The following is a 14,908-nucleotide window of genomic DNA, read 5'->3' on the forward strand; positions in this document are numbered from 1 at the left end:
TCCATAATGTGCTTGTAGGCAGTATATGTTTTCCAGGTGCATGATCCTGCAGCCTCAGCTGCCAGCCAGCCAGAGTTGCTTGCAAATGTGAAATTTTCTGCCATTCTTTTTTTTTTCAAATAAAGAAAGGAAGAAGAGAGAACGTGATTAAATGTTAGAAGAAATAAATAAAAATACCAAAAATACCATAATCTTCATCAATGAACTGAACGGCAAAATGAATTGGACAGTTTCCTGGTTGCTAGAAATACTGTTGCTTGCAAATATTTTCATGTAACTTGAGAACGTATACTGTAAGACTTTTTTTGCATTAAATTTATCAAGTGGTATTGGTTGAAGGAAAACAGTTGAGATAAATGTTGTTTCAAGACAAAAAAAAAATCAGTAGTAGCAACACCACCTCCTTTCATTCAGCAGAGTAATATTGATTTGGATGTAGTTTTTTAAAAAAGGGGTAAGTTTTTGGCCTTTATTAAAAATGTTACTCGGTTACTTCATTATATGTATACTACTTGCAAACTGAAGAAAAATATAAACTGAATTTAGATATAAAGTACATATTTTACATTATATACCGCAGTTGTTTTTAAACAGAAAGTCTGTATGATGCTGTATCCTTTTCTCACAGTGCTGCATAATTTTGGACATTACACTTAAATTAAAAATGGGGGTGCCAGAGCAAGTTGATAAGAAAAATCTAACATGTTGCTGAGGAGGAATGTGGATGCATGTTTTAGGGAAGACGAGTCTGAGAGATGTCTGTTCTCAGTGAAATCCCACTTTGGGATTTCTGCTAGTCTTGTTTCCTTTAGTTCACTATATAGCATGAAGTATATGGCCCTGCCCCATCAAAACATAAAATACTATATTTCAGTTTCTTCATTTTTTTGATACAGTTAATTGCAACTATTACTTATTATTGGTTGCATCTCTTTTCCACATCAAAATATTTCCTGTTTGTTCTGCAGTTAAATACTTTGCAATGTCATGGAATATGCTGAAATAAAGAGCATTAAATGAGAGAAAGCCCTAAGTTCTATGGTGATGGTTTGTCATTTTTAACCAGTGCAAAACTCTGAATGGAGTTGCCTTTGATGCACAGCTTCCAGTCCAAATAGCTGCTGCACAGGTATCATCAAAGACATTGCTCTAAGTGGAGACATATGTGGGTGCAAAAAAGGCTCTTCCATGCATGGTATTGTCAGCATTTTTGGATGTGTTGGATTTAACCATCCTAAGCATCTTAATATCTCATTTTCTAAAGCAAGTGCAACACCAGCAGCGTCAGGTCAGGTATCTTTGCTACTTGCAAGAGCAATTCTTGGTCCTTCTCCCTCACCAGTTTTGAAGGGATTTTTGAGTTATGGAGAGGTATCAGGTCAGAACTTGAATGAAATCAATGTAGTCTGATGGAAACGACAAGATGCTCATGGCTTTTGATTAATCTTGGGCTAAGCAATTCTTAAACCAGCAGAAGCCTGGAAATAAATGTTCCTGTGTCATCTGGTTACTTACATTAAGGTGATTAAAAATGGGACTCCCTTTTCTGTCCTTGAAATAGGACATATTCAAGATGCATTTAGGCAGGCAGACATTATAGGTGCCTCGGTCTTAATTGTTTTCATTAATGACTACTAATATTATTGTACTGAATTTACAAACAAATATATTTATGTGTGTTTTCTAGAAGTTTCAAATCTATTTGTCTAGGTTTTCTACTCAGATCCATCTTTTCTGTTTATTTTCCAGGCAGACACAACACTTTAATTATTTTTATTAAAAATACCAGGGATATAACATGTTAAGTTACATATTTTTAGGACTCTTTAAATTTTCATAGTTGCCTGATGTATTTATGTTTAACCTTTGACAGACACTTCCCTTTCAGTTCTGATTTATAACAAAATCTTGTGCCACTGTGCAGTTTAGAATAAATGAGGGATGTTGCAGGGAAGTAAATGTAGCTACAGCACAGTGTAGATGGCTTAAATTAATTCTTATTAACTTCTGCAGGTATTAGTCACCATTTATTGGCTAGGGAAAGCAGCAAACAGCTGCACGTCATACAGTGGAACAACCCTGAACCTGAAGGAGTTTGAAGGCTTCCTGGCACAAATGAGAAAGGTATCTTTTTGTTATGTTTTGGGTATGGAAATTTACTTAAAATTATTACTCCAAAGTTTCTTGCTGAATATGAGAGAAGGGGGCTGGAGCGCAAATTCCTTAGTAAACCTCTTCCTACATGAAAAATGTTTCTGATTTTACCAAACTCTGAAAGCCACTTTGGCAGCCAGCTTTGTGGTGGTATCTGTGATGCAGCAAGTGATGTCAAATAGGGCTTTAGAATTGTCATGTGGCTCTTTCATCTTAATTTCCATATGTTTTGGTTTTAATTTTTTTTCATTTATGACACCAAGTTACAGCTAGAAGATCTGAGATTCAAAAGTAATGTGGTAGAACTCACAAGAGCATAGCTTTTTCTTCTTTAAAACATTCAGTCTCATGGGCAGCTCTTTTTGGTTTTGTGTTGCAACATAAAGCATCAAACCAAAGGATCTAAATAAAGTTGAAGTGGAGGAGAAGGAGATTATGTTTCACCAAGGGCATAGTTAGGATAAAATTGTTTTTGTAAAGTTCTGCATTCTGGCTGAAATCATATTTGGTGGTTTCTGATGAGCTGATCTCTGTTGGAAGGGAAAAATTATGATTGCTGCAGGGTGGTTTGGGGATTTTTTTGTTGAGCATTCTAGCATGCCCTGAACCTTGACATCTGACACTTGACCTCAGGGTTAATGCTAATGGTTATCAATGATAACCAAACCTGCCTTTCTTTGGGATGGAAGGGGCAAGGAGCAGGTGTGGAAGAAGATTGGCAGCACCATGTGCTGGTGCTGTGTGTGTTGGACATACTGCTCAAGAAAGCCTGTGCAGTTATGTTCTGCAGTCCACAAAGAGCCTCGTGCCTGCTATTTCCTCCCCACCTCATGTAATGGCCAAGTCATCACAGGCAGTAGGGTTTGGGGACCCCGGGAGACTCTGGTCTTAAATTCTCCTTCAGCTCTGTGCCAGCTGCAGCTCTTCATTCTGGGATCTCACAGGGCCAGGACTACTGGAGAGGAAGAAATGCTTGTCTGACTGATAGCAGTTCCTACACCCTGGCGTGACCAGAGAACCTGAATTAGATGAGTAAAATTCCTGTTAGTGAGCCCAGTTCCTCTGAAGAAGCAGGTGAAAATGGAGAGGAAAATAGAACATCTGCTTCTCTGGAGAAGTTTATTTCTGTGCTTATTACTTGGGACTTTGGCACTCATGAGTGATATGACTGAGCCTAAGCAATAAAAAGATGAATTTAGTAGTTGAGTTGTTTGCAAATACAAGATGTGGGGAAGGAACAGTTCACACTCCAAAGGGGTCTGAAAGGTGAAACAAATCCAAAAAAGGGAGCTAGCACAGAAAAACTGCCAAAGTGCAGGTTGTCACAATGTTAGTGCTGCATGGTATCATGATTTATTTTTTAATGTTTAATCTCACACCATGAGGCTCCTCTTTTTCCAGGTGGTATTTACCCATGAAACTAATCATCAGAGCATTTTGGAGGTCCTATCTTCAACCCTTTAGTGGGATGAAATAGGGGCAAAAGGAAGTGTTCTCCAGGGAGCTGGTGGTCGTGAAGGGCCTGGCTGGCCATTGCAGAGTGCTGCAAATTAAGGACAAAAGCAAGAGGATGGTACTTGATTTGTTGCAAATGTTGGAGCTGGGAGAAGAGTAGAGGTCTCATAAAAGCTGAAAGCTATATATGCCTTTAATGCATAAACAGAGCATTTTGCAGTCCTGAAAAGTCTTATTTAGGGTGATGCTGCTGTGAGGGCTGCTGGCAACTTCTTGTATCACGTCCCTGCTCTTGTACCCCTGAAGTATTTCCCATTGGCAATTGTGGGTTTGTATGTTACTGCATTTGAAGAGGATTTGGTTGTAAAATATAACATGTTAATCATGCTGTGCAACACTGATGTTTTTTATAGCTGAGCTCGGGTGATGAAAAGACACTTTATCACATTCTCTACTGGCATTTTTTCCACAGAATTTAATAACTAAATCGACCATAAATTTAGTGTGGTTTAACTTTTCTGTTGTAAATCCTCTCTACCCTCCTTTTTTTAAAAACCAAATCAAAAGACACCTCTGATGTAAGTTGTCTTGGACTCATCTTTTTCCACTTTTCATGCTGAAGAGGATATTAATTTATAATTTTATTCATACTACTCTGTTTTTAATTTCATTAACTATTTGAGTCCTCATTCTTCCTTACTTTTAAACTAGAAATTCCCAATGACAAAATACCCATGACTTTTTCATTACATTCAGTGGTTGGAACTTCCTGGACAAATGCATCTTGTATTTGGCAATCGCATTTTAACTGCCACTCGGTGACATACTGTGTTTTTAATTAGATAATATCAAAGACTAACGTGCTGTTGTGTGTCATGTCGTGGTGTTATCAGTCCCACAGATAAACACATTCCCACTGATAGCATTTGGGAGATGACGTTTGTTCAAGGCAGGACAAGTACCCGTCTGTGTGACGGCATTGTGTTGTGAGAGTGTCTTTGCCAAGGGGAAAGCTGTAAAGAGCATGTTTACAGAAGTCTAGGATCCTGTCCTGGTGCCTGCCTCCTAATTCCTAGTGAGCAGCATGCAAAATTAACATAAACAGGCCATTGAAAGTAGGTTCTGCAGAACTCATTAGTTCACAATTGGACTGTTTTCAGACTCTGGGAGATAGTGAATGTGGGATGAGGCTTTTTGCCTGGTTAAAGTCCCTGTGGCTGCTGAGCAATTCTGTGCCATTCAAATACAGTATTTTAGGAAAATGGAAGTGTGCCTAAAGATTGAGAATATCTGATTGGTGTGAAGGCATGAGCGGATTTAAGGAATTTGGATTTTTTAAAAGATTTTTGGATCATGTCACAAACGGGATTTTGATAGGATTTGTAGATTTGTTCTTGGCTATGTGTAATTCATGCAGATTTCAGGGAGACAGATTTTTGTTGTCTATTGTTTCTATCAGTATTTTAGTTCACTAAGCAGGTCTGGGAAAGGAAATTACGTAGGATTCCTTGCAACTTCTTTAAGATGCATTTTATCTGTTTTTAGAATATATTTTCACTTCTGTTTACTGTGAGGTTACTTAATGGCATTATTACAGTCCAGCTTGGCCTTAGGTGACCTCTGCTGCTGCCCTTAATGTGGTATTTTGGCAGATTAGTAGTGATTGGCACTAATTAGGCCTTCTTCCTGAAAAGTTTGCAAGGCATTTGGTCTGATGTCTCAGTCCCGCTTCAAGCGTCCCTCTTGTTTGGCAGGGGTGTGTTGGTGTATTACTGTAGGGCTCTCCACTCCCCATCACTTTTCCAGCAAAGCTGCTTTTTTGTGGAGGCAGCCCCGCAGTAGCATAGTGTGATATTCCTGATTGTTCTTATTGGCAATACTAGTGATGGGTAAAACCTTAGCAGTCAGGGACAGTGGGAGCTCTGCTCAATATAGCCATTGTGCTTCAGCTAGTAGTAAGCAGGGGGTGCTTCTTAATTAGGAATTAATATTCAAATGCTTCTGAGGAAAAAAAAAAATCACATTCCAGCCTTTTTGGGTCACAAAATGTCAGTCTGATAATGGCACCCACATCTCTGACTTTACTTACTGTCGGGGAAGAAGAAAACAGACTTATCTCTGAACAAACTTAGTTATTTTTGTTTTTTCTCAGTCTGTGTGATTGTAATTAATGTTAAGACACTCTCTAAAACAAGGGATTTATTATAATGCAAGGGTGAGGATGGCTTCTATTGACCTTTCCCTCTGCTGGAGTTTCAGTGTTTTAGTATGTGCTGCTTGCACTGGAAAGAATTTATAATCACAGGGCTGTCAAAGACAACCATTGTTCTCCCTGCTCTGAACATGTGGGTCAGCTACAAGTGCTTTCATATCCCCCAGAGCCAGGAGCTGGCAAAGAGTAAAGAGCACAACTGAATTCTTCTGAGGCATCGGGAAAAGCATTTTGCATATTTTTCATTGCTGATTGCTTGAGAAAGACATCCCTCTTTCATAACAGGAATTTGTCTTCAAGGTAGACGGAGGCTGGGGCACACTGCTTTATTATATTGCTGAGCTGAAGCAGCAACAACAAATGCTGTCTGCTGGGGTCCTGGCCAGATAGAATAGATGGGCAAGGAGAAGGCGGGGGATCTTTTGGAAAGCAGCAAACTTAAACCTGATGCCGGCATGATGTTAAAATTGTAGTGCCTTCGGCTGTGCTATGGACTGTGGACGACAAGTCAAGTTTCAGGTTACTTTCACTTTTGATCGGTTTATTAACTGGTCTATTGAACTTTTTCTCAGTTCATTGTACTAATCTAATGAGAGTAGTTTCTTCTTAAATAGCATAAAACTTGTTTATTGCAAGTTTGCACTTTGGTTTGAAGGGAAGAAGGGGCAAAAACCAAGGAAACCCTTTTTAGGGGAGGAGATTTTTACCATTTGGGAAGATGCTTTGTTTTCTGATGTATAATGCATCTCACAAGTATGTCAGTGCCTTCTTTATGAAGACATTCCTGCTGTATTTCCATGTAGGAAACAGAGGATATTGAAAGCCCCAAGCGCAGCATTCGTGACAGTGGCTACATAGACTGCTGGGACTCTGAGCGCAGTGATTCCCTCTCCCCACCTCGCCACGGCAGAGATGATTCCTTTGACAGTCTGGACTCCTTTGGCTCCCGCTCGCAGCAGACACCATCTCCAGATGTAGTGCTCAGAGGGAGTAGTGATGGTAAGTACCAGCCACAGTGCGGCACGCGCAGAACATTGTGACATAGGAGTAACGTTTCTGGGATAAAGGTGCCATTCAGAAGCTGCACACAGCCTCTGAATCAGGCAAAGCTGATGGGAGAACTTCTCTATGAATGCTGATCTGTGCTCCCTGAGGTCTAGATGATTTTGCCAACAGCTTACCTGAAGTTTGTCTCAAGATAGTGTAGAATTGGGAAATTAGTTACATCATTGCAATGTAATTTTATGGTGGGAAGGGTGCTTTTCTGGGTTTTGGTTTAAGAGGATGTTATGCAGACTCATTTTAACTTACAAACTAGGCTGAAGCAAGAAAAAATTACAGAAACAGGGTGTAGTGAATTGTAGTGAATAAGTCTTTGCTCTAAGTAAATGCAAGGCTAATAAATTACATAGAAATATCTTGAGAATGTCTGATACTTGACAGTGTTTTGAAGTCTGATGTACAGCACTTTATCAAATGTCATGTATGTTTTTATGGCATTTAGAAAACTGGGTAAATTAATACCTCCCAGCATCAGAGCTTTGTACACATTTGTGAGAGGACAGGCAGCTCTAGGCATACAGAAGGGCTGCTGCTTCTCTGCCTTTCTTTTCAGATTCCAAGATGTTATCAGAGGCTTGTAAACACAGCATGCTGGATGAAGTAGGATTTGCTAGGAATAGGTGTGGACCATGCACTTAGGTTAACTGTCATGAGCAGGATTCTGGTTTAGGACAAAAGGATGCATGATTGAGGCTTTCTGTGCAGTTACATTCCTGATAAACAGATGAATAAGTCAAACTTCATCATCAGATGAAGTTATGTTGCACACATGAATCACTTCTCCTTAGTAATGTTGTTTATTTAATTTAAAAAGGAAAGGCAGGAAGACTTTTTGGTAGGAACCAGATGTTCATGCTGCTTTTGGCAGTGTGAAAGAAACTGGTACTAGTCATAACTGGACACATGAGAGATTTCCTGAGGTGATGGGAAACTCCTTAGAACTGGAAAGCTGGCAGGGAAAGCTGGTATCACAGTAGAATTATGAAAGAGCTCTGGGAAAATCAGAGCTAAGATCTGCTCTGCTGCTCTGAATGGGCTGTGGTGTTTGGGCTGTTACTGGCTGACCCTCCAGAACCAGCTAATGGGGCTGATTCCCTGAAACAGCCTCATGACCCCTCAGACACTGAGCACAGCCCAGGGTCCACATTCTAAAATGTTTTTCTGGCTTCTCAAATGGGAGAAGCGTGGTGTTAGCAAATAGGAACACCTCACATGTCCTAATTGAAAAGTGTTGCTCTATCCTGGGTGCTCAGGGGATGTCCGGTGTCCCTGCTTACTTGGAGCTGGTAGGTAGCCAGTTACATATGTCCTGTAGATGCATCCTGTCAACTTCTGCTCTATTATCAATGTTAGAAAGGTTTTGTGATTGTTTGCCACAGATTTTTTGCTAAGATGTACTACTTGTCACATTCCTGATCCTGTAACAAACACAAAATATGATGAAAGCACACAAAGTTTGTTCTTTGTTTTTTCAAAGAAAAATTAGTCTTTTAGCAGGGTGCGTGCAGAAGCTGTGTGCACATGTACGACTTGTCCAGCCAACACTTTCTAATGTGTCCCATTTTCCCTGCTTACTGCTGCCATAACTTCACAGCTGTCTCCTCCAACAGTTGCAGGTGAGGTGTAACTTGGCTGACCTCTTTTATGCTGAACCTCTTCCTGTGGTCCCAGCAGGCCAGTGTTTTACTCAGCTGTGAGTAGTTTTTGATAGAAACAGTATACTGGACTTGATGATCTTAGAGGTCTTTTCCAACCTAAACAATTCTAAGATTCTATATGCAAAGTTGGATAGAGGAAAACATTCTGTTTTTATTACTTATTTCTCCATTCAAATAGGAACTTTATAAACCAAATAATATTATTGTAAACTAAAACTATGACTCCTTCCACTCCTAGAAGAAAAAAAAAAAAGCCTGAATGGATGTTATTTAAGTGATCCTAAAGTGATTCATTTCAGTGGAAGCAGTAGGTAATTCTACCTTCACAAATGCCATATGTGATTAGTCTCCTTGTTGAGGAGCTGCTCTGGTGTCCCATGTAAAGCCTGTCCTTTAGCAAAAAACAAACAAAACCAGTGGTAGAGTAGAATGGTCATTTAAAACACAGTAGGATTGCAGACTGAACTGCCTTTAGAGTTGCCAATGAATAAAATCCTCTGCTTGGCCAGCAGTTGTGCATGGATCCTTTTAAGAAGGATCTTTGCATGTCTATAGTGTATAATTGCTTGTTAGAAGTTGCTGTAGTAGGAAACTGCTGCCGCTTCTACTTGAAAATGTAGAACAAACTTAAAGTTATAAATGTAGAGCACAGCTGCATCTTCCATTTGGTACTTTGGCTTCAAGTACTTTTTTTGCAAATTTGAGCTGAAAATAATTTCATGAGTAATATATGAATAATTAAAGAAGCTGTTTTTCTTTGAAGTACTCAGCTTGGGGATGCTGGTAGGAACATCAGTAAAGAGCGAGAGGAATGTGTTCTAATTCCTCTACTACTGTGATTATCTGTTTCAGCATTTCTGTCTGCCAGTTCAAGGCTGGTTTTCATGTGTTACAAAAATAGACACCAGAGCAAAGTCAAAAGCAATCAGAATAGCAAATAACAGTAAGGGATCTTTTTCTTATCTTTTCCTTACTCTCTGCCCTTCTCTGTCTAAAGACACTACAGCCCTTCAAACCTCAGCTATCCTCAGACACCCATAAGTTTGTGATGGTATCTCCACTTTGTGCTTAGACATGGATTCAGGGTACCAACTGTGGTGCTAGTTGTCATAAATTCTTAACAAAAATTGTTCAAGCAAAAGAATACTGACAAAAAAAGTGCACTGTGATTTTGTCTAACATTCATTTCCATTGTGTCTTATCTTTTCCTACTGTTCCTTTTCATTCTTCGTCTCTCTCCAAGCAAATCATGAATAACTCGATCTACTGCAAAAGCTCTTTGCGAGTAACATTCCTAGCATATTTAGACCTCTCTTTCTTCCTCCACTTTGAATTATACACAAGCTGCTTGTGATTTTTATGACTTCATTGTTTTCAGTTGTTCACAGCACATAGCACAGTGAATTAGCTATTAATTTTCTAGTGTTTTGAATTTACAAGAGGACACAACCTGAGTGGCTTCCCTTCATCCTAAAAAGGGGAACAGATATTATTGCATATGCAAGTGATGCAAAGGGGCCAAGGACCAAAGACATCCAACTCTGCAAAGCTTGGAGAACATACAAATGCTGATGGGACAAATGGCTGAACACACTCCATTTCACTCTTCAAACCAGGACCCATGATAAGGTTACACTGGTGGGAGTAAACTGTTTGCATAACTTCTTTGTGAATTATTTTAAAAGGCTCATGATGGTGCAGAGAATCTAGTGAATGTCTATGAAAGTGGCTTCCAAAATGGATATGAGAGCAGTTCCACATTGCAAATGCTCTTTCTCCTGCAATTTGGAAGTTTCAAGTCAGAAACTTGCCTAAGTTTGTTTTAAATGGGTTGTAAATATCAGGAAGCTTAGTTCATTTGAACAAAATCAATTTTGCAGTGTGCTAGACTGACTGACTAGACACCCAGTGAGACTGGAAAGGGACCATCAAGGCTTCTGTTTCGAAGCTGCTGCTGCTATTCTCAGGTCTTGACCAAAGCTGATACTGTCTGTGTTCAAAATGCTGTGTTAATGTGTGTGTAGAAACATCCACATAATTCCATTATTCTATTCTGTAGTTATACAACATGGAACCCTTTTGTGCTTGTCCTTGAGCTAGGCACATACTTGACTAAGTTCGAGACAATGAATCAAGTCAGACATGCCCTTATGTACAAGTAGGAGTCATCTGGGCTTTAGGTAAAGTTGTGACCTATGTGATTGAGAAGTCTGGCTTAGTTTTAACCTAAGGTTTTTTGATGTGGCCTGTGGCTGAAGATGAGTTTTCCAGGGAATGATGAAAAAGTTTACTGTCTATGTATATGTTATGGCTGCTGCCATCAGTGACTGATTTTAAAATACAAATGCAGGTAAACGTGGCTAAATGTATAGAGTGTCTTCTCTGATTTATAGTTCAAAAATAACCCAAACAACTGGATGAAAGTGAAAATAAAAAGGATTTTTTTTCTCCTTCCTCCCTAGGGAGAGGAAGTGACTCGGAAACTGACCTGCCACACAGAAAGATGCCAGATGTGAAAAAAGATGATATGTTGGCGAGGCGGACCTCACACGGTGAACCTAAATCAGCTGTGCCTTTTAACCAGTACCTCCCAAACAAGAGTAATCAGACTTTCTATGTACCTGCTCCACTTCGAAAAAAGAAAGCTGAACGAGAGGAGTACAGAAAGAGCTGGAGCACAGCGACTTCGCCACTAGGAGACAGACCTTTCAGGTAAGACTGACCTGTCCACTTTCTCCTTTCCTCAGTGGTGATGCTTTAACACTTTCCCAGTTTCCATTCTATTCACAAGGTGTACGATACTGTAATAAATCTCTTGCTGGTGTGGTACTGATAAGTAGTTTTTAGCAATTGGTGCAGCTAGTAGAAAAGCAACAAGTGGAAAATCGTTGTGATGTCATTATTTACTGTACAATGCAATGTAAAGCCTGTGTATGACAAGATGTTGGTTAATGTAAGTAACGTGGATGTTGACTCAAACCCAAGGCTGGAAAAAATTGTTCAGGACAATCTGTTTCAGTTCTCAAGACAATTACTGAGAAATGATCCTTAAAAGTAATGTTTTATATATTTAATCAAAATAAATAATATTTTTGGTATTTTTTTGTAAAATAAATATACTTGTATGCTGTATTTAATACACCAGTATGGTTTATATAGCTGTGACTCTGCATGTGACTCTGCATGTTGGTTTTGTCAACTAATACTTCACTTTTGATTTGGACTAAGAAACAACTTCCTTTAAAGAGCATAATTATCTTCCCTGATTGTTCATCAGAATTCATTCCTTGGCATCTTGATTTCAGCAAAATGTGCTTGTAAGTGTATATGTTTTAGGCACAGTCTACATTAAACTACCTTGTATAATTCAATAGCAAACCCCACCCTGAAACCATAGAAGAAGAACTGAATGAAACAACAGGACTGTGTGAAAAGGAGAAAGTGGGTTCCATAGCTCCTGAAGCAAGCTCCCTTAAAAATCAATTAGGTGTGAATCAAAGTGAAGAAAACTCCACAGACCAGTCTCCTTCATGCAGTGCAAAAGAAACATCAGCACCCAAGGGGAAAGATGTGGAAGAGATGAAAAAGTTAAGAAGACTTGAACAAGCTGGTATTAAAGTCATGTCAGCAGCCCAGCGCTATGGCAGGTTAGCCCAACGGTGTGAGAAATCATGCACGCCTCACAATTTTAGGATTGGCTAAAGTGTGGGCTTCCTTGATCTGCTGCCATTTCACATCTAACAAAAATCCAGTCTGCGAAGCACTCACAATGGCTAGTGAAGGTCTTGGTCTGAAAAAGCTTGTGATGTGGCATCTGTGGATGGCAAAGTTGTATGATACTAACTGCATTTGTGTTGAGAAATTGTATAGTCTTACAGCATAATGTAAACAGGCTCCAGGAAAACTACTACACAGACTACTTGTCACCTTACACTTAATGCTCTCTTGAATTTAATAAAAATATTTAGAAATCTACATTAAAAATACCTAGTCTAGGTGAAAGTTTCAGAAATTTACATTGCTTGTTGCTGGTGGGATAGTTTACTTAACCACACCTTTTAGGTGGTTGATATTTTTAGCTGTGTTAATAAATGATTCATTTATTTTTAATGGCAGGAACTATAAAAGCACAGTGCTTGTTAACACATGTACCAGTTAAAGTATGGAGGCATAGTTCAGCAGACATAATTAGACTGACTTTAGAATGGAATATATGTAGTTATTCACCTATTACCTGTGTTACTTATTTTTGGATGTTGTTCAATTTGGATGTTTCCTGTTATTTGAGAGCTAGGTTCACAGCCCAAACTTTTCCATCATTTCAATCTCTTCTACTCAAGGGGATGACCTGCAAAGCAGAGTTTTACCTAACATGTCAGAAGATTAGGCAGTTATAAACGATCAAAATTGTTTGGCTAAAGGGTAAGTGTCCATATGTCCTCCTGTCACAAACATTTTGTTGTGGGCTGTGGGATGCAGTGTGCAGTGAAGCTGGTGTGCAGCCACATACAGATGAAATAGTCACAGAATATATGCTGTCACATTTCCTCAGGTCTCCTTCACTGTTGCTGAGCTGTACTGAACCAGTGTTTATATCTAATGTGGGATATTACTTTTGACAAAGTCCAGTACTAATGATGAGGAGCTACCTGGCATAAAATAGTTCTCCAGCCTCACTTAGTGTGCTAGTCAATTGGGAATCCATAAACCAGAGGGGTATTACTATAATCCTATTCTACTGTCCAAGTAGAGTCCAAGGCTGTAGTATTAATGGTAGTAATGCAGTAATAAGTAGCAAAATGCATAGCTTGTGTTTAGTAGTGCAGTACATAACAAATAGCTCTGTTTGCATTTGGAGGATGCTCACCATGTTGAGAAACCCTTTTCCAACTCTGCGCTTGATCTACTGTTTTGATGTCCACAAAGGAAGCATGTGTGAACAAATGTGTGGTTCTTTCCTTGGACAATGTGTTGTCCTTACAGACCTTACAGAGAAGGGAGGAGAAATAACAAGTAAATTTTCTTCCTTGCTCTCAGTGGAAGCAACTTGTGGAATTTGGCATCTTGGAAGAAGGAGGAGATGATAGTTTTCTGTCCCAGCTAAGGGTCAAAGAACAGAGCTTTGTAACCCGAGCATCACTGTTGTGAAGTAGGAGGTTGCTTCTGGGGATTGTACGAAGACACAGCAGAAAAGGCACAGGGGACTGAAGTCTGTAAGGAAAATTCTTTGTATGTGAAAGTGGGAGAATAGTGGGTGAGGAGAAGGGAAGGATTTAGTAATTTAGAATTTAGTGACACTTTAGGATACAGGGGAGCATTTAATCATATTTCTTAAAGTCTTATTATTGTTCTCTGAACATCTCCATTTTATATCTCTTCTTGTCATCAAGTTAAATTTTCCATGCACTAATGGCACTCAGTAATTCTCAGTCCCTCTTGTTTGTCTGTATTCTGATTTCTTTTTTCTTTCACCCCTCTTATTCCCTCATCTTTCTCTGATCCAGACTCCTTTTTTTTTTCCACCTGAGATTGTCAGTTTTATTTTAGTTCCTTAGAGTTGTTTACAGGCTGTTTCCACTCAACTTATTGACCTCTGGAGGACACCCACTGTGACTTTTGAGTTTTACAAGGCATCTAATTGTTCCTAAAGCTTAAACTCAGTAGGGGACTCTTCTGAGTCCTGAACAGGAAGGATTTGAACTTGTATGCAAATGTATTTTTTTGCTTGGAGTCTAAGTGCTTGTCTCTATTGCTGTAGCATGTTCTAGGAAAGAGGTGCTTTAGTTAGCTGAATTAGATGCTATACAAATGCATGCCAAAAAGTAATTCCCCTTTCCAAAAGAGTGAATTGTCTCTATTGCATGTTTTATTGATATGTGATTCTCCTTGCTTGCTTATTGCCTGCACATCTGTCTCTTAATTACTGTATTGTATATGAAAGGTAAGGATCATATTCATGGAGACACCCTAAAAAGAGAATAATTGTGTTTAAAGCGATAATAGAGAGGAGAATTTAAGAGAGAAATGTGAGCAAGCATTTATGATATGTTCATTGAAAAATAATGTGGACTCACACCTTGACAGAGCATAGGGATCCCAGACCTTTCCATTGTTCTGAAATGCTATATAGGGATCCACAAGCCTGTACGAGACCTTGCTTCAGGGAGTGCAAATGTCCGCAGTCACTTTGGAAGCCCCTGCTGTACCAGCATTAATCCATTTATTGTTCTGGGGCTGGATGTGCAAGAGCAATTGCAGCTAAATCTACTGTTTAGTCTTTGCTATCTATACCATGGTAAACTGATCTTAAAAAAATACTTTTGAGACCATCATAAACTGTTTCAGGGGACCCCAAAATGTCACAGCT

General features: G+C 39.2%; 1 protein-coding gene across 1 annotated transcript in view; it reads left to right on the forward strand.

The window, feature by feature from the left end:
- Nucleotides 1-2,100: 2,100 nt before the first annotated feature.
- LIMCH1 (LIM and calponin homology domains 1) overlaps nt 2,101-14,908 on the forward strand; it is a 66,433-nt gene continuing 53,625 nt past the window's right edge. Inside the window, 4 exon segments of the mRNA XM_062493635.1 lie at nt 2,101-2,124; nt 6,625-6,820; nt 11,004-11,253; nt 11,916-12,188. Coding sequence (XP_062349619.1) covers nt 2,116-2,124; nt 6,625-6,820; nt 11,004-11,253; nt 11,916-12,188 — 728 coding nt within the window. The 5' untranslated portion in view covers nt 2,101-2,115.

Source organism: Cinclus cinclus, chromosome 5 (genome assembly GCF_963662255.1).
Source record: "Cinclus cinclus chromosome 5, bCinCin1.1, whole genome shotgun sequence".
Lineage (NCBI taxonomy): Eukaryota > Metazoa > Chordata > Aves > Passeriformes > Cinclidae > Cinclus > Cinclus cinclus.